This window comes from Echiichthys vipera (assembly GCF_963691815.1).
Source record: "Echiichthys vipera genome assembly, chromosome: 13".
Classification (NCBI taxonomy): domain Eukaryota; kingdom Metazoa; phylum Chordata; class Actinopteri; order Perciformes; family Trachinidae; genus Echiichthys; species Echiichthys vipera.
In genome coordinates this window covers 2677512-2703196 of record NC_139838.1, presented here as the reverse complement: position 1 = coordinate 2703196, position 25685 = coordinate 2677512, and the positions used below count along the sequence as shown (strand labels likewise).

Below are 25685 nucleotides of genomic sequence, written 5' to 3'. Positions count from 1 at the left end.
TATTAGGAAGCATTGCAATGACCAGGGGCTTCATAGTACTAGGAATAGGAGAACTAACTTCTCAGTATCTCTAGGAAATTGCATTTATATTGGACAAATTTACAATGAACCGTTAACATCCAATTTTTAGTGCCAATGCAATAATGCAGAGTGGGAGGCCCAGAGTTTGTGTCCCTCTACAATCTAAAAGAGGGTTCCCCCTTTCTGTTTAAACCATAAGTATCCTCCCTAACCTTAACTGTTTAAGTTCCCCGACCTCACCTTAGCCCGGTTTGGAGCGGTCCCCCATTCAGTGGATGACACAGAGACAGTCTCAGACGACTCCTATTGAAAAGTTTAGGGAAGTGGCTGTGAGTGGCTCTTTATCTGAGGAGGGTAAGTATACTGATGTACATTTTGCCAGACCAACCATCCTTATTTTTTGTAGAAACAAAATACGTAAAAGATTCTGATAAAAGCATTAATCAGAACTTTGTGTTTTTGCTCCAATTTATGTTTCAGTTTTACCCAAACCCCTAATTTATTTAACCTGACTCCTCCAGATGGATAGATTCTCATTTGCTCAGCATTTCCATCTGGGAACTCTGGTTCGGAGATCTTTTGGGAAGGGGTAAAAATGCTCGTTGCTGATTGGATAAACCATCTGTCTATCACAAACATACGGGCCAAATCAACCAATCAGATCAACGAAGCGTATGACGTACTCTAGCGTGGAGGCAAAGTTTAGAAAGTAAACAACATGTATGTAAAGCCTGGGAATGTTCTCATTCGTCCAGGTCATCGTTATCCTCAAAGCAATTTCAGTCAAAAACAACTGGACTGGTTGTTTGTCTAGGAAGACGTTTCACCTCTCATCCAAGAGGCTTCATCAGTTCATGTACGCATCTGACCAGGCTGGGACTGGTCCAACTAGCTGGTGTGGAGATCCAGGTATTTAACCTCTCACAAGGCCGATGATGTCACTGACACCCTTTGTGCTCCAAGTGCCCACGCCCGTCGTTGGAGTGACAGTCGTTGCTGGGCAGTTGGTTTCGACTTCGTTAGTGCTCTATTGAGTCTGAACGACAGTCGTTGGGGTCACCCGGGCCATGTGTGAACACTTGTCCTTTGAGGAAGGGGATGAAAGGGCGGCATTGTAAATTGGAGATAACTGGTGTCTCAGACCCCCTCCTCTGTTTAGCGATGGTTTCTCCACTTTTACATAGATGGCTTCTTTTACTCCTCTTTCAAACCATCTGTCCTCTCTGTCCAAGATTTGGACATTGCTGTCATCAAAAACCTAAAAATGGATCCAGATGAAACCATGGTGTCCTACGATGTGACTTCCTTGTTCACCTGTATTCCAACCATGGAGGCCTTGGCCACGGTAAGAGAGCGGCTCACACAGGACAATTCCTTACAAAACCGAACAAATCTCAAACCAGACCACATTTGCCAACTTCTGGATTTGTGCCTGAATACCACATATTTCCAGTTTAATGGCATTTTTTACAGACAGAAACACGGCTGTGCCATGGGTTCACCAGTATCCCCTATTGTGGCAAATCTGTACATGGAGGAGGTAGAGGGCAAGGCTTTGAACTCCTTCAAAGGAGTAACCCCAAGCCATTGGTTCAGATATGTGGACGACACATGGGTTAAGATCAAATCCAAAGAGGTGCAAACTTTTACTGAACACATCAACTCAGTGGACAGAAACATCAAGTTCACCAGAGAGGAAGTTAAGGACAACAGCTTGCCCTTCTTGGACTGTGACGTCCATATGGAGAATGACAGGAGCCTCCACATAGGGGTATACAGAAAACCCACTCACACGGATCAATATCTACTTTTTGACTCTCACCACCCTTTGGAACACAAGCTTGGCGTTATCAGAAGACTGCAGCATAGAGCTCATAACGTGCCCACTAGCTCACAAGCTCAAGGGGAAGAACGCAAGCACCTGAGAGGCGCCCTCACAACTTGTGGCTACCCCAGCTGGACCTTTGTTAAAACGGCAGCTGCCTCCAGAAAGAAAACCAAAGTGGTTGAGAAAGAAAAAGATAACAGGAGAAACAACAAAGTCATCCCATATGTGGCTGGGGTATCGGAGAAACTCAGGAGGATTTTCAACAAACACTGCATCCCTGTGTATTTCAAACCCGGTAACACACTCAGACAGAGACTAGTACATCCGAAGGACAGAACACCACACCACCACAAAAGCAACCTGGTTTATGCTGTCCAATGCAACGAGGAATGCAAAGATCTTTACATTGGAGAAACAAAACAACCACTGCATAAACGCATGGCCCAACACAGGAGAGCTAACTCCTCAGGCCTGGACTCGGCTGTCCACTTACACCTCAAGGAGAAAGCCCACTCCTTTGATGACAGCAATGTCCAAATCTTGGACAGAGAGGACAGATGGTTTGAAAGAGGAGTAAAAGAAGCCATCTATGTAAAAGTGGAGAAACCATCGCTAAACAGAGGAGGGGGTCTGAGACACCACTTATCTCCAATTTACAATGCCGCCCTTTCATCCCTTCCCAGGAGATTCAACAATCTAACCTCAAAGGACAACTGTTCACACATGGCCCGGGTGACCCCAACGACTGTCGTTCAGACTCAATAGAGCACTAACGAAGTCGAAACCAAACTGCCCACCAACGACTGTCACTCCAACGACGGGCGTGGGCACTTGGAGCACAAAGGGTGTCAGTGACATCATCGGCCTTGTGAGAGGTTAAATACCTGGATCTCCACACCAGCTAGTTGGACCAGTTCCAGCCTGGTCAGATGCGTACATGAACTGATGAAGCCTCTTGGATGAGAGGTGAAACGTCTTCCTAGACAAACAACCAGTCCAGTTGTTTTTGACTGAAATTGCTTTGAGGATAACATGTATGTAAAGGATATTTTCCGTTTGTGTAACATTAATTTATGTCTCAAAGGCCCAATTTCAGGAGCCTGGTCTATATTCAACAGAAGGATCCAGAGACAAAAGAGTTAGTGAGCGGCTTGCTCCAAAGTTGTGCTCATCTCATCCGTGGAAGCCGCCATGTTGTTTACACTGAACAGTCGGTTCTTGTTTCGTCAACCTTAAATCCGCCTCTAAATCAACACTGATTGGTTCGGTCACTTGGCAAATTTCTCCAAAAAACGGAGCTCAGAGATCAGGATGTGCTCAGTTAACAGCAGTCCGACCTATAAAATAGGGTTTAATTTATATTTTAGTGTCAGATTTCCTCCACCACTACACTAAATGTATTAATGGTATGTGATACATACATTTCGACTTGTGCTTTTACATATAGACAGGAGAGGAGGGAGGGGGGTAAAGTATGAAGAACTAGCAGAGGCCTTTAACAACTGGGACCAACTGGAAGAGTTCACTGGGCATGAACAAGAAAAAAAGATGCTACACAATGCTCATGGGCGAGCAGTGGGCCAACAGCACACTGTGGGCTGACTATAGAAGCAGGCCAGAAAGTAGATGTGAAAAGATAACACATGATTGGAGAGTATATCATCTCCGGCAGTAGAGCTTGCCCTTGAAGGGGATGATGATTAAGTATAACCTGACCCCCCTCTGCTTGGCAGAAAAGCTCTGGTTGGACTTAATTGTTCACTCCTGGAACGGAAATCCATATCTTCAAATTCCCTGCACATTTACCTTCCTCCTGTCCTTCTTCTCATCCTTCTTGGTGAAGACAGTGTGGACCCACCAGATCTTGGTAAACATGCTGCCATAAGCGAGGCTGAAACCCAGACCGAGCAGCCACAGGCGAAACTATCAGAGAAGACAAGATATGAACGGGTTCATAAGTGAACTGATCAATACATCAAACAGTTAAATCAAATCAACTCCTCAGTCATTCTCCATCATTAAGCCCTGTTTGAGTTCATTAGCTTTTAAGAAATGACCATCTCTAAGGCTGTAATACTCCTAGTATTTCACCCAGTGCCAGCCTACAGTAGCTGCACCCAACAACAGACAACCCTGGCAACCCCCAAGGCCCAACGCTATTGGCTGCTACAATGGAAACGGAACGGGACAGAAAGTCATTGTCAAACCCATCAAATTTTAAAAAAATATATTAATTCAGACAAGGCAGCACGGTGGTGTGGTGGTTAGCACTGCCCGTGAGTGTGAATGGTTGTCTGCAACTTTACCTGGCAGACGATGGGGAACTGCCTCCTGTGGATATGAAGGCCATCGATGCCCAGAGGGAAGACAGCAGCCAGGGCCATCATGCAGCCCACTGCAGTCATGTTGTTCAAGTAGGGCTGAGAGTTCTGAATGTACCTGTAAATAATCATAAACAAACAAATAATCAAATATATATACCACAGTTAAATGAATAGATCATATGGAGATAGGATATATGATATAAAGATAGTATTTATTGTTTTAGAATGTTGGTCCACAAAGCAACAGTTATTAGTAAGGTGTATTACCTGACACTACAATTGAATATGGCTACAACTGTTTTCACTTTTTAATGGCAACTGACACAGCTTTTAATCTTATTCTATATTTTAGGTCAAAAGCAAGTTCACGCGAAAGATTCGACACAAAACCAGTTGATGGTGACGCCTGAGACTCAGCTTGTCAAGTCGCCAGCAGCTGGTTTTAAAACGTATAGTAAGGCATGTCACTTGATTCCATTCAGTCCACAAGTCAAGTCAATTACAAACTGCCAGCTGTTCTAAATCAAGCCCCAAGGAAGTGCTTGGGAAGTGCATTTGACAAAGAGACCAAACATTGGAATTACAACTTCTTTGTCGATCACCTTATGCCATTGGTCACAAAAATACTTTTCCCCATTGACTGACATGGTGAAAGAGACATCTATAAATCAGTAGATATTTTTTTTCTGCCATCACAACCCCAGCAAAATGACTGGTGTTGATATCATAATTTAATCCATTCGGTCCAATAACATTTTGAACTTCTAGACTCTAGAGCCACATGATTAAATAATTTAATCCTGAATTAAGTTTGTGTAGCGCTAAACTTGGCCAGCAGAAGTCTGTAGCCTGATCTATGGGCCCATCAATGCAGAAGCACTGTTGATCATCCGGGTAATTTTAGATGTTCCATTGAGCAGCTTCCATAGGAATGAGCAGTGCCCCACCTCAAACAGTGTATCCAGTTTTCTCTATATATGCATTGTTGAAATGTTTTGGACAGAGGCTCAATGAACACGTGTGAGTGAGAAAGAGAGACAGAGACAGAAAGGGACAGGCGAGCTAGAGAATAGGTCTAGATAAGTAGGCCAAGAGGGAGTGCTGTAATTGAAAAAGCAGTGACTCAGGGCGCACTCACACTGTCCATCTGTACCGTGCCCCGTGCTTGAGGGGTACTTGTCCCCCCCTCTCTCTCCCCCCGCGGGCCAGGCCCGTTTGTACTCACACTACCTGGGCCCCGGCGCGAATGCTTCTTGCTGCCTATACTTCATCCCGCCGTAAAACGTCACACGCATTGATTGACGTCATCGCGATGCGTCGCTTTGTTAACAAAGCGTGCGGTCTTTTGGCCACATAATGGAAAGCAGCGCAGAAACAATTTTTGGCTTTATAGTTTTTCTGACCAAATCTGCAGCAAACACTCCACCTCCGCATCACACCAACGTGAACCTTTCACTGTCATTGTTTTAAATGTCTGTGCATGGTCCGTCCTTCTTTTTTCTAAGCCTGAACAGGCACACATAAAATGACGTCAGAACCGCCGCAGGCCTCGTGCTCATGCTCGTACACGTGCGCGCGCTCGTGCTCGTGCATGTGCAAACTTGCTTTACAAAAGCCCACCTCTCCCAAATGGGCTGTGGCCGGCAACGCAGTACGGTTGCACTCACGCTGGTCAAACGAACTAGACTTTAGCTGTGAAACATGCTTGGGCACGGTACAGATAGACAGTGTGAGTGCGCCTGAGAGAAATAAAGCATTATTTTTGTCACAGTTTCATCACCAGTAGTAATGCAGCTGTATCTCTCATTGCACTGGCTACGTGTAAAATCTAGAATAGAATTTAAAATTCTTCTTCTTACCTACAAAGCTCTTATTGTTCAGGCTCCGTCGTATCTTAAATTGCTCATAGTACCGTATTACCCGACTAGATCGCTGCGCTCTGAGAATGCAGGGCTACTTGTTGTTCCTAGAGTCTCCAAAAGTAGAATGGGAGGCAGAGCCTTTTTTACCAAGCTCCTCTACTGTGAAAGCAACTCCCCAATGTTGTTCTGGAGGCAGACATTGTCCCCATATTTAAGAGTAAACTTAAAACTTTCCTTTTTGATAAAGCTTACAGCTAGGACTTACGAGCCCTTAGCTATGTTGTTATTGGCATTCAATTTGTTCTTCTTTAGAGTCTGCATGTACGGGGCCTAAGCTGATTTTGTTCTGCTTAATTCTATCTTCTATAATTCTATAGGCTATAGGCCTAATCTGCCGTGGGGATAATACAGTTCCTACTTCTACCCCGGAGTTGTTTGTATTTTACATTTGTAGCCATAAAAAAATCATCAGTAATATATCTCATTATGCCACAGCTGTTATTACCACCACTCATCATTGATCATGTTTGCCACTATAATTATTATCGTTTTCATATTCTATCACCTTAGCTGTGCTTGTTTCTACTATTCTTTTGTATTAACTGTGATAACATATAAGTCATATTCCCATTACTATAGATATTATTATAGTTACTGTTACTTTTGTGGTTGCTTGCATCTCTGGAAGTGTGTCTCTTTCTTTCTGTCTTTGTGTCTTTTGCAAAAGATTGCTGTTGCTGCTCATGAAGGAATTGTTGGGTCTATGTAAACCATAAATAAGTCATAGAGTGTGGTCTATACCTACTCTATATGTAAAGTGTCCTAGGATAACGTTTGTTGAACTGACTCATGAAACACGCAGACATATGGCCTGGAGCTGTGATCTCATCTTCGAAGACTGACTCCCAACATTCTTACAGAGAGCTTATCTGATGTAAAACAGAGACTAATTCCTGTGTTTTCTGTAATAATGAAAATAAGGAATAGACTGTGATTTAATTTGGATAATTGTGATTGGTAATAATATGTTTAATTTTGACATGACTCTGACTCTTCTGACACGAACGATCGCCAAATTACAGAAATGCTTTAATAATGTATTTTTTAAATAAGGTCACAGACATTTAGCAAGAGGAGTCTGAGTAAGGTTTGAAGACAAAAATTTAGTATCACATCATGAAAAGAAAGGCAACATCCCAAATAACAATAGCATTTTGAATTCCTATATGTTTGAAGGTATGAATAATACATCAAGTTACTATAACTGAAAATGATAAAAAAAACTCTTTGAATGTTATAATGGGTTGCATTTTTACAACATGACCTCCCAGAGATTATTAACAAAGAGAAGGTTCACATTATACAGTATGTTACTGGGCATTACCGTATTTTCCGCACTATAAGGCGCACCTAAAAACCTTCAAATTTCTCAAAAGCCGACAGTGCGCCTTATAATCTGGTGCGCCTTATATATGGACCAATATTGAGCCACAACAGGTCTCGCAACTACGGTAAGCAGCCGCCGACTCTGTTTTCCCCCTTAGAAGAAGTAATGTGCGGTGCATGATGAGATATATGAGTGCGCAAAGCGTGCCGTTTCATTTCCATTTGTGTGTTTGTGTAAAGACCCCAAAAGGGCTCCTATTAAGAGACACGCTTACAACGCAGAGTTTAAACTCAAGGCCATTATTCACGCAGTAGAACACGGGAATAGAGCAGCAGCGAGAGAGTTTAACATGAACGAATCAATGGTGCAGAAGTGGAGGAAGCAACAAGATGACCTCCCCTGACTGTTTTGTTGACATTCCCTTTAGCGCAGCTCCATCTAATGGATGCATAACGTAACCCCAGCCTCGACTGTAGCGTCTATTCTATGCGCCTTTTAATGCGGTGCGCCTTATATATGAAAACGTTTTAAAAAAAAACTTAAAATCATTGAAGGTGCGCCTGATAATGTGGTGCGCCTTATAGTGTGGAAAATACAGTAATAATAACTGATGCTTAATTCTTAATTGACTTTATTCCCAAATGGTTTAATACTGTTACGGTAACCATTGTTTGAACGTTTGTTGATGAGCGAATGGCAAACCCCCAGATGTTTAAGTTTCAGTTCTAAACAAATTAAGAAATACTTTTTTAGGACCATAGTTCAGAGTACTAAGTGTGACTTTATACGTTTAAATGGTTTGATTAATAAAAATAAATCATTTTAAAAGTTTCACATTCTTTTATCTAATATCTATTGTACGGAAGTCATAATTTTGGTATCGTTACACAGTAGTGTGACAAATTTGAAGCCATTTGGCCAATAGTTGGTGCTGTAGCAGCATCATCTAACTAAAGGAAGCAATCGCTCTGACTGTGTATGTATTGTATGTATGTATGAATGTCTTCCAAATAACTCCAGAAACATTCATCCAATCGACTTTACACTTGGCAGGTGTGTTGCTGAGAACCCAGGGGAAGGCGAGTGTGAAGTGTGTCTCACTTCTCAGTTCTCACTTCCTGGGGCCAAGCAATTGGCCTGCTCAAGAGCTGCTTTATACTTCTCTATGTTTACAAGACTGTGTGTCTGCAGTTTGCTAATGGACAGGTAGTATACAGTGGGTTTATAGAATTTTTTCACTGACTGCTGCTGGTGAGATTTTGTGAGAGCAGAGTTTGTGGGCTGTAAACCAAAACTAAAGTGCAACTTAGACCTGAGGGGAACTGCAATGCAGGGTAATAATTCTCTGGGAGTTTGTCACTCAAGCGGACCCCTTTCACATAACACTTAGATATTGAGAAATTGTTCATATCAAAATATTGATTAGCACAACTTTAAATGATCTTGATCTGGATTGAGGTCTAGTAAAGGTTAATGGACTGCTACTTATATAGTGCCTATCTAATGTACTACTACTACTCAAGGCGCTTTCAAAGTGTTTGTCACATTCACCCATTCACACAAACATTCACACTGATGGCAGTGGACATCGGGGTTCAGTGTCTTGCCCAAGGACACTTCGACATGTGGACCAGGGGAGGTGGGGATCAAACCGCTAATCTCTTGAATAGAGGACGATCCACTCCCCCACTGAGCCACAGTCGCCCCTGAGTGAACTTTTGTACCTGACATTGCTGTTATAGATGTTGAAGGTGAGGCAAATGATTCCCAGCAGAATTCCTAACCCAGCAAAGACAGACACGGACACAAAGATCTTCTGGGACAGGTAGCGAAACTCCTCGATGACCACCGTCTGGTCTGCAGGGGGTCCTGAACCTAGACAACACAGAGAAGATGAAAAGAAGGATGAAGAGACTAGTGAAAAGAGGAGATGAGTGGTGGAGGTGAAGGGAAACCAGTGAATTAGTAGAGCAGAAGCACTAAAAGCATCCCAGTGTTTGCTCTGACTACTGGTCTAACTACCAGTGTGTTGTCTGGCCATGCCTCTGGCTCCAATGCTACATTGATGTTTGCAGTGAACCACAAACGCTCACTTAGTGTGTGGCTCTATTATCAAGGTTCATTTCACATTCAGTTCACAGCCAGCACTAACGGGTACACAGAAAGGACTCAGAAAAACACTTTCACCCCTTGGTTCATTTCATTCATTAACCTCTACTTTGCCTTATCAAGAGTCGTTTCCCTATTTTACAAATAAACATTGGTATAATGATGTGCAAGGTCTATTCTATGATGCACAATGTTCAGTCAAATGAGGCTGTACAAATCTGGGAGAAAGGATTGCTCATATGTTGTGCAGTTGCGTGTAAAATAAAATGATCCACCATTATATAAATCTATTGCTTATTTCACCTGGAAGAATATATTTAAACATATTATCTGAAACTCGCTGATATCATAGTGTTGCTTTAAAGCGTAGGATCTGATCAACAGTGACTTGTGATAAGAAATCATGGTGGTGAACAAAAATAACATACATCAATCGATAAAGGAGTATATATTCAAAAGAAAGCACACGGAAACACTCCATGGGAAATGTGCAAGAAGAATCGACTTCACTTCAAGTGTTTAGTGTAGCGTTGTATAGTATAGTCTAGTGTAGTATAGTGAAGTTTACTGTAGTATAGTGTAGTTTAGTATAGTCAAGTGTAGTATAGTGTGGTGAAGTATATTATGTTGTATGTCATACCATATTACTTGTGATAAACAGGCTCCTGTGTTAATTTATATTTTCTATTTATCTCTATAATTTGTATAGGTAGCAATAGCCTCTTTTTCTCCCTCCCCTCCTGAAGGTTTCCGTGGTGCTGTACCATGTTCTGTCTGTGGCCCTAAGTTTAGGGTAGTATAGTGTGCCAAGGAATGTTTTTGTTGCCACTTTGTGTGCAATATTTCTGTATAAATACTGTATACAGAAAGTATTATTATTAAATTGCGACTTGCTGGTGCTCATGGAGGAGTTCTTGGGCCTCTGTATATCATCTCCTGACGCTTTCCATGGTTCTGGACTATGTTCTGTCCATGGCCCTTATTGGACAAAATGGTCGACAGTAAAGTATAGTAAATGGGGATTGGTTTCAGACAGTTTTGTTCTTCACAGGCAACATGTTTCATCCTCACTGACACAAAGGTTAAACCCGTCTCACTTGACATGTTTGATACTGGATTGCTAGATCATGTTTGATCTGGTCAAGACCGATAAGTGGCTCCAATACATTGGCATATTGTAAAGGGTGCTTTGGATACTCTTGCGGTGTGAGGAGTGAGCCATGTGCAGGAGCCACAGACAGCTGTCTCTGCTGAAACTAAGACTCAGGCTGCACTTGCTTTGTAATGGAAAGACAATGTCTTCTGACAATGAGCATATATATAATAAAAACAACCCGCCCCTCACCACCCAGAGAGCAATTCATCAATTAGTCTGCATGTCATAGTTTTACAAATATAACACAGCCCAAAACAAATAACAGCTGGCATATGCAGGAGTAAATTAAAGGCATGCTAAATATGAACAGAGCAGTGACTCTTACAAAGCCTGTTAGTCACTCAGCGTTCAGGTATAATGGTATAATAACAAAAAATGTCAATCCAAGTCAGAAGATAACATCACACTTTTCATTCTTGTTACTACCATTCAATACTGTACGTATGCCCATATTAGCTTAATGCAAACAAAAATCTTGCGCTCTTTCACTTAAGAAAAAATCAAGATCTATCACTCTATCTTCAGAAACAGAGATAAACACAATACATTAGTCTACAGAAAACTGCAGCAGAGATTGGATTAACAACGCAATTGTAACATATATCTCTGTTTTGTTTATGTTTGGGATTATCAGGGGACTTAATGACTTAAATGTGTCTCCTCCCTCAATGACAAGCATACTGAACTTATGGTGGTGCAGAAGCTTGTTGCTGTAGACTGTAGACTCTTTCATCAGAAAATCATTAACCCGCTCTTTGGCTTTTCATATACTTTAATTAAATTAAAGAAAATGTGATATTTAACATGTATGCATGACACAGTATCGGTTTAACTGTTTTGCATGCATCTGTAATCTACAGATATAGACATTAAAACTGTAGTGAATGGTGTAATGGTGCTGGTATGATGTCAATATGACTATAAAAACATTATTTTCACTGTCTATTTTTGCTGAGAATCTTGTGTGTGTTGGGGAAAAAATACAGTTGAGATGTGAGATGCCGAATCTGTGGATAAGACGCTGTTGCTGCTGCGCTGTCGACAGGTATTAGCTCCCTCAACTCACACACACACACACACACACACACACACACACACACACACACACACACACACACACACACACACACACACACACACACACACACACACACACACACACACACACACACCCTCGCCATAACTTGAGGGTCCATTGGCTGGGATTGTCATCTGCGGGGGTACAGCTGTGTCACTTACTTACTCACTTAAAAAAAACTTAAACTAGACCCTACTGGCTTCTCCTTGTCTGTGTCTCTGCACCTGAGTTTTCAAAGTTCCCTGTGGCCTAGGGGTAAGGTAGAAAGGTAGTAATTCCCCAGAGAACATTACAAGTCCAGTGTTTGTTTTACCTATCCACCAAACCTGCTCTGGGCGTCTTATATCACTGTGGATGGGTTTGCAGTTGAAGGCCTGGTGCTGAGAGCTGTGACACAACAAGGGTATTCGACACTGTCCAGGCCTGTGTCCTGATAGACAATGGTAACCTGTTATATGTGGCATGGGGTATATACCGTATATTGGATTTGCACCTCATTGATATTTGATATGCTGTACTTTACATTTGCACTCTTTCCTACTTTGTACTGCTGGGATCCCTCAGGATGAATTCACTTCCATCTTATCTTATTTTTCACCGCAAATATTCTGCTACTCTCCTAAACTGGAGCAGGAATGTAATAAGATTTAGCTTCCATTAAACATTTACGTCCCATTTACAACATGGGCTCTGCATGGGCTCTGAATGTGTGTGAAAGTAGGAGTGTGTGTCAGTGTTGCTGTGTGTGTCTACTTAGCTGCACTCTTATAGCAGTGAGAGAGGAGCCCCAGGTGATGCGGTGTAAGATCTGTGAGCCTTGCCGTGTTTGAATGAGATGGTAATAGCAGCCATGTTGTCATGGAGTCTTCAGGTCAGAATAGTAACAGGAGCTTCTTTTTGCCTCACAGATGTGTTGCTATGGAGGCTGCTGGTTTGTAGGCCCTTCAGGAGTGTCACATTTCAGAGGCTTAGTCTTTGTTATTCATATGGCAGCTATTTTTGGTTCATGTCATATTCAGGGAACACAGCATAAAAATGTTATATTTTTAAACAAAAAGTGGGTAAAAATGATCTTTTATTATCATCAAGCTGAACATATCTGACAAGGCCTCCTGTTGTGTCACGTACGATTTGTCACGATTTGTATTTAGGGAGATTGCATTCAACTTCGGGCTATCAGAAATAATCAGTATTTATAAAACATAACTGAATTGAACCTGCATCCAATCCACCTTGACAGCGCCCTTCCAAAGAGGAAATGAGAGCCACTTAATCACTCTTCTGGAGGTTTCTAGTTCTTGTCTGGTAAACAGTGAGCGTAATACTTAATACACATGAACAACATCATTCTTTACAAATTAAAAGTTGATAAAACTACTGGTGCCACACATAACGATGAACTAATTGTCTTTTTGTCTTTGTTACTTGAGAACATATGGCCTGTGACAGAGATAAGCTCATCAACATCAGAGAAAGAAGAGCGGATATTGGATTAAGTGCAGCAGACCATTGCCCACTGCATCTTTCATCCATGAGGGCAGAGTGACCGTTCACAGGGGAGGAGAGTTGACAGGCCCAGCTTTTGATCTAGAGCCGTTTCATTATCCAGTCTGATCCTAGCTGATGTCCGGTTACAGAAAAGTGGAAAAGATGAAAAAGGACTCAGTCTGGCCCTGCAACAGGACATTAGGGATCGTTCACATCGCTCACATCTTGAGACCTGGCTCCATCATGGCATTCTGGATCATCGTGTTCTGCGCCAACAGAATGCAGCACTCTGATGGGATGAGAGAGGCGGATTCTATGTTTGCATTGATGCTAAAAAATACTCAAAGCTAACGTTCTTAAATTGTTTTGTTGTGTTGCAAATCTTTGGTCTGAACTGGGCTTAAAGAGGACCTATTAAGCTTTTGTGTCTTTTCTGAGCTATGCATGTAGTTAGAATTTTTTTAGTCATGTTTAATAATACCAAAGTATCAAATAATGAAGTACAGTACATGCATTCAGACGTGAGCCCTGCTGACCGTCTGGCTGCCTGTGCTCAGCTCTGAACTCTGGGGTGTCGGTCGAGATCAGAGATTTCTTTGAGTTTGTCTGCGTAGAAGAATCATGACTTCTCTATTGGGCACGCTGCTGCACACAGGCTCAAACTGTAATATGTGAGTTCAGACACTTTTATGCTGTTTTGGTGTTTATTTTGGAGGTCAACCTGTTAAAGCTAACGTTAGCATGTTGTGCAGCTAACGTCGCTAGCTTCCATATAGATGGTGTTTTTAGCTGCTGAGGTCACTGATTCCGTATATGGTAAGGAGCGTAACATTTCCTGGTACGCAGCATAGACAGTTGACCAATCACAGCAGAGCAGACCAGCTGACCAATCAGAGCTTCATTTCACTGAGAAAGAGAGAAAGAAAAGAGACTGAGGGACTGGGAGACTGTGCTAGAGCTTGTTGCAGTAGGAAACAATCAACTCCTGGGTAGTCCAGTGCTTGTGTTTGTGTTTTTACCCTCTTAGTCTTTTAAAACTGTCTTGTGGCAAGATGGAGGCAGGATTTGTACTGTTGACTGTACGGGACTCTCTCATTGCAACATATTCTCATGAACAGGCAGGGCCGCCCCTCCCTAAACGCAGAACACACTCTGTGTGTAGGTCTCATGTTGCGCAGGGGGCCTTATCTTATGTGCAAATGCGGCGCAACTGTGCACGCCACAGTCTGCGCCACAGTGCACGCCACAGTGCCACGCCACAGTGCCACGGGTGAAAGCAAATGTATTTTTGGAAGCACGTGTTTCTCTGCATGGTTTGGCCTTTCATCCACACTAACCCCAGTTGTGGGCTCCTGAAACCAGAGTTTTTTGTAACCGTAGTCGGAAAAGTCTATTTCTTGAGGACATTGTTTGACGTCACACTGTGCGATGGTAAACGCAGTTGTATCCATGGGAACGTGTGGAGCACTCTAGACATGCTGATGGAGTTGCTGTTATGGAAGACTGAGCCAAACTACTGCTGCTATTTAGCAACTTATTTCTACTCATATCCTGCAACAGAGGCGTCAGCGTGATCTATTAAGATAATAATAGTCATTATTTTTTATTATTATTTTTCCAGCCTTGTGATTGGATTAAATGGCCTTCCTGTTAGGAGTGCCACCACCACTGACTACTTTGTCATGTGCATGAGATTGTTTGAGGCGGATTTTGCGGTTTCATATGGACGTAGATATTTTTTACCACACCAGCGTTGTGGACGGTCATGTGGACTAGGCCTAAATCAACTGAGTTTAAGAGGAGAGAAAGGAGGTCTGTCATGTACCGCATTGCTGCAATGATTGACAACCAACAACCAACCAATCACTGTTCAGAGCTGGGCACCAGTGCAGGTGAAGAGATGGTGACAAAAAACAACATTAATCTGGCGCAGCTAGAGGAAAAAAAATGAAAGAAGAGCTTCAGTTGAAAGTGAGTATGTTGTGTAAGTACAAATGTAAAACGTTTGCCATATTATAGGCTACACTTGAGCTGTGATTATTCATCACATGAAATAAAGTCCAGTCTCTGTTTACAGGCCTCTGGAGATTAATAAATCATTACTATTCATTAAATGTCCTATGAACACCTTTATCTGCACACTCAGCTCTGATGAATAGTAGGTCTAGTGATACATTTACCAGTTGGCAGACATCAGTTAATGTTTATAGTCTTAAAACATGGAGACATTTTTTTTTTTTTTTTTTTTCATTGATTGATGATGGAGTCATAAAAAGAGACATCCAACTGCCCCTCTATGAACAGACTTGGCTCTAATTTATAACACGAGGAAATACTTTTAAGCTGACTTTTTCCAATATTCAGATTTCTGACTATGAATACACTGTATGCTTTTTTAGTAGGTAATGCCACATTTCTTTGCACATTTAAACATAGCATTTCACAAAACTTGTAATTAAAAAACAAAAATATGATCATACGAAATTACACTTAGGTTCCCAATTTGGCCAGGTGCAGCACTGTGAACAGGTTTGCACAATATTGTACAAAAAGTTCTGCACACAAATGTTGTATGATATCTTATGAAGTGCTGAATGAAAGCCGACCATGAGATGGACCGGAAGAGGATCGCGAAGTAGGCCGCCAGAAGGCAGAGCTTTTTTTTATGCCGCTTCAGCCTAAACACTCTTCCCCGATTCAAAATGAATAGGAGTACTTCTGTTTTCACTGGAAATCCTTGTCCTCCTAACTGGTCATTTCAGTATGCTGTAGCTGATGGAAATTGCCTAAATTTAATAATTTTAATAATTCATTTTTATCAAGACATAGCCATGCTAGCAGCATGTGATCACCATTTGGAGTGCAGGTAACAGAAGAAAAGCCGAAACAGACAGATGAGGAGGAACAATTCAATGATTTAATGCCAGTGGCTTACAGGTCTTGCATCCAAATGGGCAGACAGAAAACAGCATGACAGGTCATGGATGAACAGAGAACCAAACTCTAAACACAAATGAAGATGAAGTTACAAAAAGCAAAGGAACTGGGATGGTATAAATAGTGAGGTGAGCAGGAGGTCAGGTGACTGCAGGGCTAATAAAGGACAGGTGGAACTAATGGGGGCCTGGCAGACAGACAGGACATACATGAGGAGCCTATATCAAAAAATAACAGGAAACACAAAGTAACGAGGAATAAAACAAGGAACCCGAACAAACACAAAACATGTGAAAGAGACAGATGAACTAATATAGAAAACTCAAAGATACACACAGAAAGGCTTTATCTCAGATTTTGAAATGTAGTGAAGTGTCTAGACAATTATTATTCACATGCATTTCACCATCAGAATGAACTGTAATCATTTTGCAGTTGCCCTTGAATTTATGTGTAATTTGATGAACATCACTATGTTAGCATTGTGAGCATGTTAGCATGCAGGTGTTTGCATTTAGCTCAAAGCCCGACCCCACTTACCCCGGTTAAGGGAATAATCAGGTTATTGAAGCTCCCCACGTTTACATGAGAGGGGTTTGAATGGGGAAATGACGGAGTAACTCTTCTTCCGGTACAGTTGGTGGAGCTCCACCAACATACAGAATTACGACAGAAACGGGTCTTCTCTGTAGTGATGTTAGTTGCCATGGCGCAGTCCTCCCTTGGTTTAAAGGGAACGCTCTATTGGTTTTTTTTCATGTTGTGTTCATGTTGTTGCTGTTGCTTCCTGGTTTATTCTATTTCCGGGTCAAAAGCCACCACCGTGGAATTGGGAGGGGGAGTTATAACCGATGCAGACGCAAAACCCGATGTTACTCTGGTTTATCTGTTTACATGCAGGAATAATCGGGGAACAGAAGGAGTTCTTTAGGTCTGTTAACCGGGTATAAGAACTCTGATTTTATCCGGGGTACAGTGTTTACATGGTGTTTGAGAAACCGGGGTATGCTCTTACTCTGAAGGGCCACCCACACCAAGAACTATAACTATAATGAAAACTATAACAATAAGGATTTGCGCATTCACACTGATGAGTGATAACGGTCTGTAAGCAGCAAGCACACGCTTCATGCTAAAGCTGTGTCAAAGCTCTACATGTTCCTAATCCTCTGCAAATATTATGTTTCCTAAATGCACAAGTATGCACCATAATTTTTATTATCATTGTCATATTCTATCACCTTAGCTGTGCTTGTTTCTTACTATTCTAATATATTAACTACCATAACATATAAGTCATATACACATTACTATAGATATTATTGTAGTTACTGTTACTCCTTGTCTGTCTGTCTGTCTTTGTCTCTCTCTGTCCATCTGTCTGTCTTTTCTCTCTTTCTCTCTCCTTTTCTTCCTCCCCAACCGGTGGAGACAGATGTCCGTCCTCCACAGAGCTGGGTCTGTCTGACGTTACTGCCTGTTAAAGGGAAGGTTTTCAACGCCACTGCGCTCAATGGAGGAATTGTTGGGTCTATGTAAATCATAAATAAGTCATAGAGTGTGGTCTTTACCTACTCTGTAAAGTGTCCTGAGATAACTTTTATTATGATTTGGCACTATAAATAAAATCGAATTGAATTGAATTGAATTAATTAAATAAATACCCCACATATAAACACTAAACTGCTTTGCTTGCTCGATCTCGTTGTAAATAAGACATCTACTTTTTTTCCATGGACACATTTACCTACTACATCCATGAACATGTAGTGTTAGCTTATAGTAAAGATAGCACTCTGTCACCACCATGTCATCGACACACTGGCACGGCTGATGATCCAAACACTTTAATAACAGAATGCGTTGTGAAAAATAAGATTATGAATCACTTTATAAATATGTTGAAATCTTCTGCAAATACAACGGTTAAGTTAAGGTTCCTACACTGTTTATACATATAAAGGTGGAGTGATATATAATTGTTTTAAGGAATTAGACATCATTGCCATGATATACAGGAACTATATCACGGCTAACAACCAATCCAAACCAAACCAAAAACAGCCATCCCTTTTATTAATAGATTAAAAATCTTGGTGTGGACGGACCTTTCTTCCTGTAACCTTGAAGGCTACCCAGGGCTCAACACTAAGTTTTAAAACCGGTTGTCAGGCAACCAGGCATCTGCTTTTGGTTGAAGTAACTGAAAATATAATTTCCATTTTTAGTGGCCTTATATTTTGAATAATTAATATACAATGCAGTTATACTGTTTGTTTATCAAAATGTGACAAAATATAAAACATGTACACATTTCCTTTTTGTCTCATTCAGGTAATTTGGTTCTTTGTCAGTTGAATCAATTTGCACATTTGTTTGTGATGTTGACGGGGTAGTCCAACTTTTCAGCCCACAGGCATGCTAGTGAAGGCAGTTACGCACGTACAGCGTTGTCACGTGTAGTTGTCTGGTCTGATTTAAATATCACTTATGCAACAAATATGGACAGAATATTTAGTTTTGGTTTTGCTGTGTGATCTCCGTATTTTTTACATGTTAAAAATGTGTCAATTTGTCAAAATGTTTGCTTATGGAAACCTGTTATTGTTGAGACCTGGGACCATCCACAGTCCCAGGATGATCATTTCTAAGAACTTCATGATTTGCCTCTCTTTACTTCAGCATTTTTAAATGTTTCTCACCCTGCTTTTATACAGTATGTCTTGTCAATAAATCAAATGATTAACTAAGGATCCAAAATCATAACCTATAAAGATTATGCACCATGCATGTGTGTGGGTTACGGGAAAGAGTGGGTGAGTGAGTGAGTGAGTGAGTGAGTGAGTGAGTGAGTGAGTGAGTGAGTATATGTGTGTAAGTGTGTGTGCAAGCGAGAGACCTTTGGATAAAAATGTGTTCTCCAACACTGATACACCCCTCCCCTGCCCTTGATGATGGAATCAGGACAGTATGTTACCATGGCGACTGGCCCGATAATGGTTACCAAGGCAAAATGAGAGAGGTAGCGATGCAGCAGTGGTTGTCAAGGAGACAACAAAGACTGAGGGAGGAGAAGAGAGGAGATTGTGGACAAATACTGGGAAATGAAAGTGGAAGAGAAGGCATGAGAGGGGTTAGAAAGATATAAAGAGAGGAGGAGATAGAGTGATTTGTTAAGAAAGCAAGAGGAAGCAAAAAAAAACAAGGTAAGAGGGAAGAAGACAACGGGATTTGATAGAGAGAACAAAAATGTCATGAACTGAGCCCAGAGCTGTGACACTCAGCCCATAGCAACCAATCAGCAACCAAGTCCTGGTCACCTTGATGCGGCCTATTTCTGTCATGTCATCGTCCTGGCTATTTGTAGTGTTCACTGCCAGGAAGGACGCTGCTGACCACACATACTGGCAGGGAAGGATGAGGACATGTTGATGAGTGCCGTGGCGACTGACTCTCAAGTACATGAGCCTTGCTTCTTGTACCGTGTTACTCAGCCCGTCCACTGTCCAAGAGCATCTGCTGACATCCAAATACCAGATGGCCCACACAGTCTCACTAAGGGCAGCATGACTGCAGGGTCAAACACCAAAGACACAGGAGGCCGACACTTCCTCCGGCCCTCCCTCTGGTTTTGTCATACCAGAGCAAGAGGCCACTTAGTAAATGGTGAATGGACTTGTATTTTTATAGTGTTTCTAGTTTTCTGACCACTCAAGGGGCTACTTGTCACATTCACCCATTCATAGACATTCACAGACATTCACCCTGAGGAGGACACTTCGACATGCGGCCTCGAGGAGCTGAACTCTGAGCCAGAGGCAGAGGTCAGAGCCCTGGATGACCTTACTCTCTGTTAGCTTAGTTACTAAAAAAAAAAAAACAGTAGTTTCTGCAACAAGACCAGTAACGTATAAATGTTTACAGCTTTTCAGTGAGAGTAGAAGATTTATGTCATGTGCTACCAGGAGACATTACAGCTTTGCCAGTGTCTTCACAGCTGAGGTGTCAACAAACACTTGAGAATCAGCAGATTACTTTTCTCAAGATTGATGGGGTAACAGCTTGCTGTTGTTGCAAACATGTCCCAGTAGGAACTTGTTTATTTGGACATTTTTTGCATCTTAGCCCCTCAAAATGGCAGCTCTCCTGGCATCCAAAGAACAAGACTCCCCTTTTTGACACAACAATTGTTGTGACATCACCATAACTACAAAACAGGCAGCTCTGGCTTTGTTCTTGCTGTTTCTTCTTGGCCCCCAACAGGGCCAGGGCTCCTCTCCTAAGGGCGTGATCACACTGTCCTCCCGGACCGAGACCCGGACTTTAGGGTACTTGTCCCCCCTCCCTCTCCCCCCCGCGCCCCAGCCCCGTTTGTACTCACACTACCAGGGCCTCGGCCAATGCTTCTTGCTGTCCACACGCCATCACGCCGTAACACGTCACACGCATTGATCGCGTGTGTGGCTTTGTTTACAAATCTTTCCATAGACCTCAGAGTTTTTGTGCGTCTTGTCGACTGTTTTTGAATATTTTCATCCGACCAAATCTGCAGTAAACACTCCACCTCCGCACCACACCAACGTGAACCTTTCACCACCATTGTTGTTGTAGTTAAATGTCCGCGCATGGTCCGTCCTTCTATTTACATGTCCGAACAGGCGGACATAACGCTACTGCCGTAGGGCTCGTGCGCGTGCGCGTGCGCACGCTCGTGCTCGTACATGTGCAAACGGCTCCGCTAAAGCCCACCTCTTTCAAACGGGCCGTGGACGGTCCGCTGGCCGCAGTTGAGCGCGGAGCGGGTGCGCTCACACTACTTAAAGGTACTAGACTTTAGCTGAAAAAACGGTTTTGGCCGCGGCCAAAAGGACAGTGTGAGCACGCTGTAAGCTCCCAGCCGGAGGTGTAGCCCAGATCTCCAGCTCAACTGCAGCTCTCATCTCCTGACGCCCTACAGGAAGTAGCACTCCTTCAGCAGTGGACATGAGTGCCTGCTTAGAAGTGAACAAGTATAGCACCAGCAGCTATAGCACAGTTTGCTAGCTTACTTTAAAGTTAGCGCCAAGCTAGGACTGGAATGTTTTCAAAGCAACCTGCATAGCTGGATGTAACCTACAGCACAACAAAGACTAGATCTTTTTAAAAGATATAATCAAAGTGTATTCTTATTGTGGGGCAATTTGCTCTCAAAATAAAAAAACAACAGAGACAATTTCTAGTCCCTGTCTAGGCAGCCTCTCAGGGAACGTTTGTGTTTCCCTGTGAACCTGAGGGCTATGTTGTCTGGAGCCTGGTGCCCCTGGTAGGGTCTCCCATGGCAGAGTAGTCTCAGACGAGGGGCCGGACAAAGAATCGTTCGCAAAGACTCTATAGACAAACAAGGAAGAGGAAGAGAGACCCTGCCCGGAGGAAGTCCAGGGCTCCCATCTGGGAGATGTTGGATGAAGGGCTCGCCGGCGAGCGCCTGGTGGCCAGGTTTGCCATGGAGCCCGGCCGGGAGGTAGGGGGGAAAACTCTGGCTGTTGTTTGTGCATATGCACCAAACAGCAGTTTGTAGTATTCGGCCTTCTTGGAGACCCTAAATGGAGTCCTGCATGGGGCTCCAGTAGGGAACTCCATAGTTCTGCTGAGAGACTTCAACGCCCATATGGGCAACGATGGAGACACCCGGAGAGGCATGATTGGGAGGAACGGCCCCCCTGATCTAAATCCGAGCGGCCGTCTGCTATTAGACTTCTGTGCTAGTCATGGATTGTCAATAACAAACACCATGTTTGAACATAAGGATGCGTGTAAGTGTACGTGGTACCAGAGCACCCTAGGCCAAAGGTCGATGATCAATTTTGTGATCGTATCATCTGATCTGAGGCCGTATGTTTTGGACACTCGAGTGAAGAGAGGGGTAGAGCTGTCAACTGATCACCATCTGGTGATGAGTTGGGTCAGAGGATGGGGGAAGATTCTGGACGGGCCGGGAAAGCCCAAACAGGTAGTGCGGGTGAACTGGGAAGGTCGGGAGGAGGCCCCTGTCTGAGAGATCTTCAACTCACACCTCCGGCAGAGCTTTTCTGGCATCCCTTTGGAGGTTGGGGGCATTGAACCGGACTGGGCAATGTTCAAAGCTTCCATTGCTGAAGCTCAGGCGGTGAGGTGTGGCCTCAGGGTCTTAGGTGCCTTAAGGGGCGGTAACCCTTGAACACCGTGGTGAATACCGTGGTGAATACCGTGGACACCAGCTGTCCGGAAAGCTGTCCGACTGAAGAAGATCAGGATCAGGGATTGATGAGATTCGTCCAGAAATGCTGAAAGCTTTGAGTTGGGATGGGCTGTCTTGATTGATACGTCTGTTCAACATTGCGTGCAAGTCTGGGACAGTGCCAAGGGAGTGGCAAACGGGGGTGGTGGTTCCCCTGTTTAAAAAGGGTGTGTGCCAATTATTGGTAAAGTCTACTCCAAGGTGCTGGAAAAGAGGGTTCGTCCTATAGTTGAACCTCAGATTGAAGAGGAACAATGTGGATTCTGTCCTGGACGTGGAACAATTGACAAGCTCTTCACTCTCACAAGGATCCTGGAGGGGGCCTGGGAGTATCATCTCAGCACTCACTGGATTCCGGTTTGCAGCCGAGTGTGAAGCAGCTGGGAGGAGGATCAGCACCTCTAAATCTTAAGCCTGAGATGGCTCTCAGCAGGAAACCGGTGGATTGCTTACTCCGGGTAGGGAATGAGTCCTTACCCAAAGTGAAGGAGTTCATGTACCTAAGGATCTTGTTCAAGAGTGAGGGGACAATGGAGCGTGAGTTTGGCAGGAGACTCAGAGCAATGGGGGCAGTATTGCACTCGCTCTAGCACACCGTTGTGACGAAAAGAGAGCTGAGCCGGAAAGCAAAGCTCTCGATCTACCGGTCAATCTTCATTCCTACCCTTACCTATGGTCATGAAAGCTGGGTCATGACCGAAAGAACGAGGTCGCGGGTACAAGTGGCCGAAATGGGTTTTCCCAGGAGGGTGGTGGGAGTCTCCTTTAGAGATAGGGTGAGAAGTTCAGCCATCCGTGAGGAGTAGAGCTGCTGCTCTTTTGTGTTGAATGGAGCCAGTTGAGGGGGTTCAGGATCATATAGTAAGGGTGCCCCCTGGGCGCCTCCCTAGGGAGACCCCGACCCCGGGATAAGCGGCTGAAGATGAATGATGAATGAATGAATAATCTAACCATTCACTCACCCATGTCACAGCCTTCAGGAGCAATTTGGGGTTCAGTGTCTTGCCAAATGACACTTCAAAATGCAGGGATCAAATTTTCCCATTAGAGGACAACCTGCATTACCTCTGGCCCACAGCCGTCCCAGGTTGCCTAGTCAGATCGACTTGTATAATTTGTAATTTCACTTTAAAACAGGAGCAGATCAAAAGAAAGGAAGATGTCTTAATGAAATATAACAAGATAAACTTCAATATCGTTGCACATAACAGCCTGGTTGTCTCCTCAATTGAGGTCAATTCTAGACATCATTTGAGAATTTACAGAATATACAAACAATATTCATAACAAAACGACTGAACAAACATTCCAAAGTACTGACATGGTGCTTGAAATAAGTGACAACAAGGACAATCTAATATTATATCCCAAATAATGCTTCCACCCCCACCAGTCAGTGATGTTTCACCTTGTTTAGTGCACCCTTCCATACCCCCCACATCCCATCTTGAAACAATCACTGTAGGAAATCCACTCAGCTGTGTCTGAGACAGCACTTGTGACAGTTGCCAAACGAGCACACAAAAATAAACAATGAAGGTTGTTCTGAATCCGTCACCCCCTCCCCACCATTGACCATGGCATCACTCGGTTTTGTTTTCCATTTTACAGACTTGCACAATAACCATTTTGGACTGTTTTCCGTGCATTCAACACTTTCACATCTGCATCAGTGCTCAGGGAGGCAGAACTGACACGGACACACACAGAGCTCTGTTGTGTACTGATTAGGGAACAGAATTTCATTCCTCAAAGTCAAGGTCATTGGGTCCAATCCCATTACACCACAGCATAGATTGCTTTCTCCTGGTTTGTTTAGACTGTCAATGAGCAGCTTCTATTCATTTCATTGCTGCCATGGCTTTCAGAGTGGTTCTCATGTTTAATTAGGAAATGGAATAAAAATTCTATAGCACACTGGCCCATCACAGTCCCCAACTGTGGCTCTATTTGCTGCTGCATCACTTGGATGTCTAGTGAGCTGTGAAAAGTTTAGGGGAGTGTTGCTGTTCTCACATGCTAAATAAAACCTGACTGATTGATTGATGAACAGTTGCAGCCAACCTTGTATGTAAAGAGTGGGAGGAAGAGAGAGAGGAGAGTGCAATAAAGCAGGAAGGAAAGAGGAATTAGAGGGAGAGAGGGTGAAACTGAAGGGTCAGAGAAAACAGGAGATTAGAAGGTAGAAGGAGTGCAACAGACAGTGAGAAAGAGGAAAATAAAGGAGCTGAGGAAGATGAATGTCCCCCACCTATCCACTTGTCATTCCCATACCACGACAGATTGCCTTTAGTGCTGTCGTAGTATCCAATCTTCTTATAGCTCCCTCCTGCATGATAGAGAGAGAGGGAGAGAGAGAGAGAGGTTTAGTTACATATACTCCATTCTAGAATAGAAATATACTGTATTGAGATTAGAGCCATGAACATTGGAAATAAGAGATAAAATACACTAAGAAATATGTTAATGTATGTACATTCTGCTACAGTATATCAACTACATGCATAAGAAATAGGTATAATAACTGAAAATAAAAATGATACTTATAATAATATATAGCAACAATATGTGCAAAAATGTATACAACAAATCAAATAATAATAGTGCAAATGATGTGAAGATAAACAATTTTGCTGTTTAAATAAATTCTGTATTAATAAAAGTAATCCAGAGTGTAATGCAAGTAAATTGAGGTATTGCCTCCTCAGAAGATAGAGGCATCTCTGGCCCTCGCTGTGTTGCCCTTATCACAGATGCCCAGGAAGCAGAGTGGCAGTCTTACACACCTCTCTGCGCTCCCTGTGGAGCATTTTCCAGCTCAGTATAGTATACAAACGCTGTCTGCCCCACGATCATCTAAATTAACCAGATCAAAAATGAACAGAAGAGGCGCACACAGAATCTGCGATAATGCAACAACATAAAAAAATGTGGACTTTTAAACATCAGATCTCTGTCATCTAAAGCTGTATAAGTAAACGATCTGATATCAGATAACCATATTGATTTACTCTGTCTGACTGAAACCTGGCTGTGCCCTAAAGAATATGTTAGCCTAAATGAATCCACTCCTCCCAGTCGTATTAATACTCAAATTCCTCGAGGCAGTGGCCGAGGAGGAGGCGTTGCAGCTATTTATGACTCAGGCCTATTAATCAACCCTAAACCTAAACTAAATTATAATTCATTTGAAAGTCTTGTTCTTTGTCTTTCACATTCCACCTGGAGAACCATGCAGC

General features: G+C 42.9%; 1 protein-coding gene across 1 annotated transcript in view; it reads right to left on the bottom strand.

Moving 5' to 3' along the window:
• Positions 1 to 25685, bottom strand: part of gabbr1b (gamma-aminobutyric acid (GABA) B receptor, 1b) — a gene marked incomplete at its 3' end in the record, with an annotated part of 117578 nt that overhangs the window by 33738 nt on the left and 58155 nt on the right. Inside the window, exons 9-12 of the mRNA XM_083925025.1 lie at positions 24698 to 24775; positions 9147 to 9297; positions 4156 to 4288; positions 3656 to 3772 (exon numbers count right to left, since the gene is read on the bottom strand). Coding sequence (XP_083781151.1) covers positions 3656 to 3772; positions 4156 to 4288; positions 9147 to 9297; positions 24698 to 24775 — 479 coding nt within the window. The remainder of the gene's footprint in view (positions 1 to 3655; positions 3773 to 4155; positions 4289 to 9146; positions 9298 to 24697; positions 24776 to 25685) is intronic.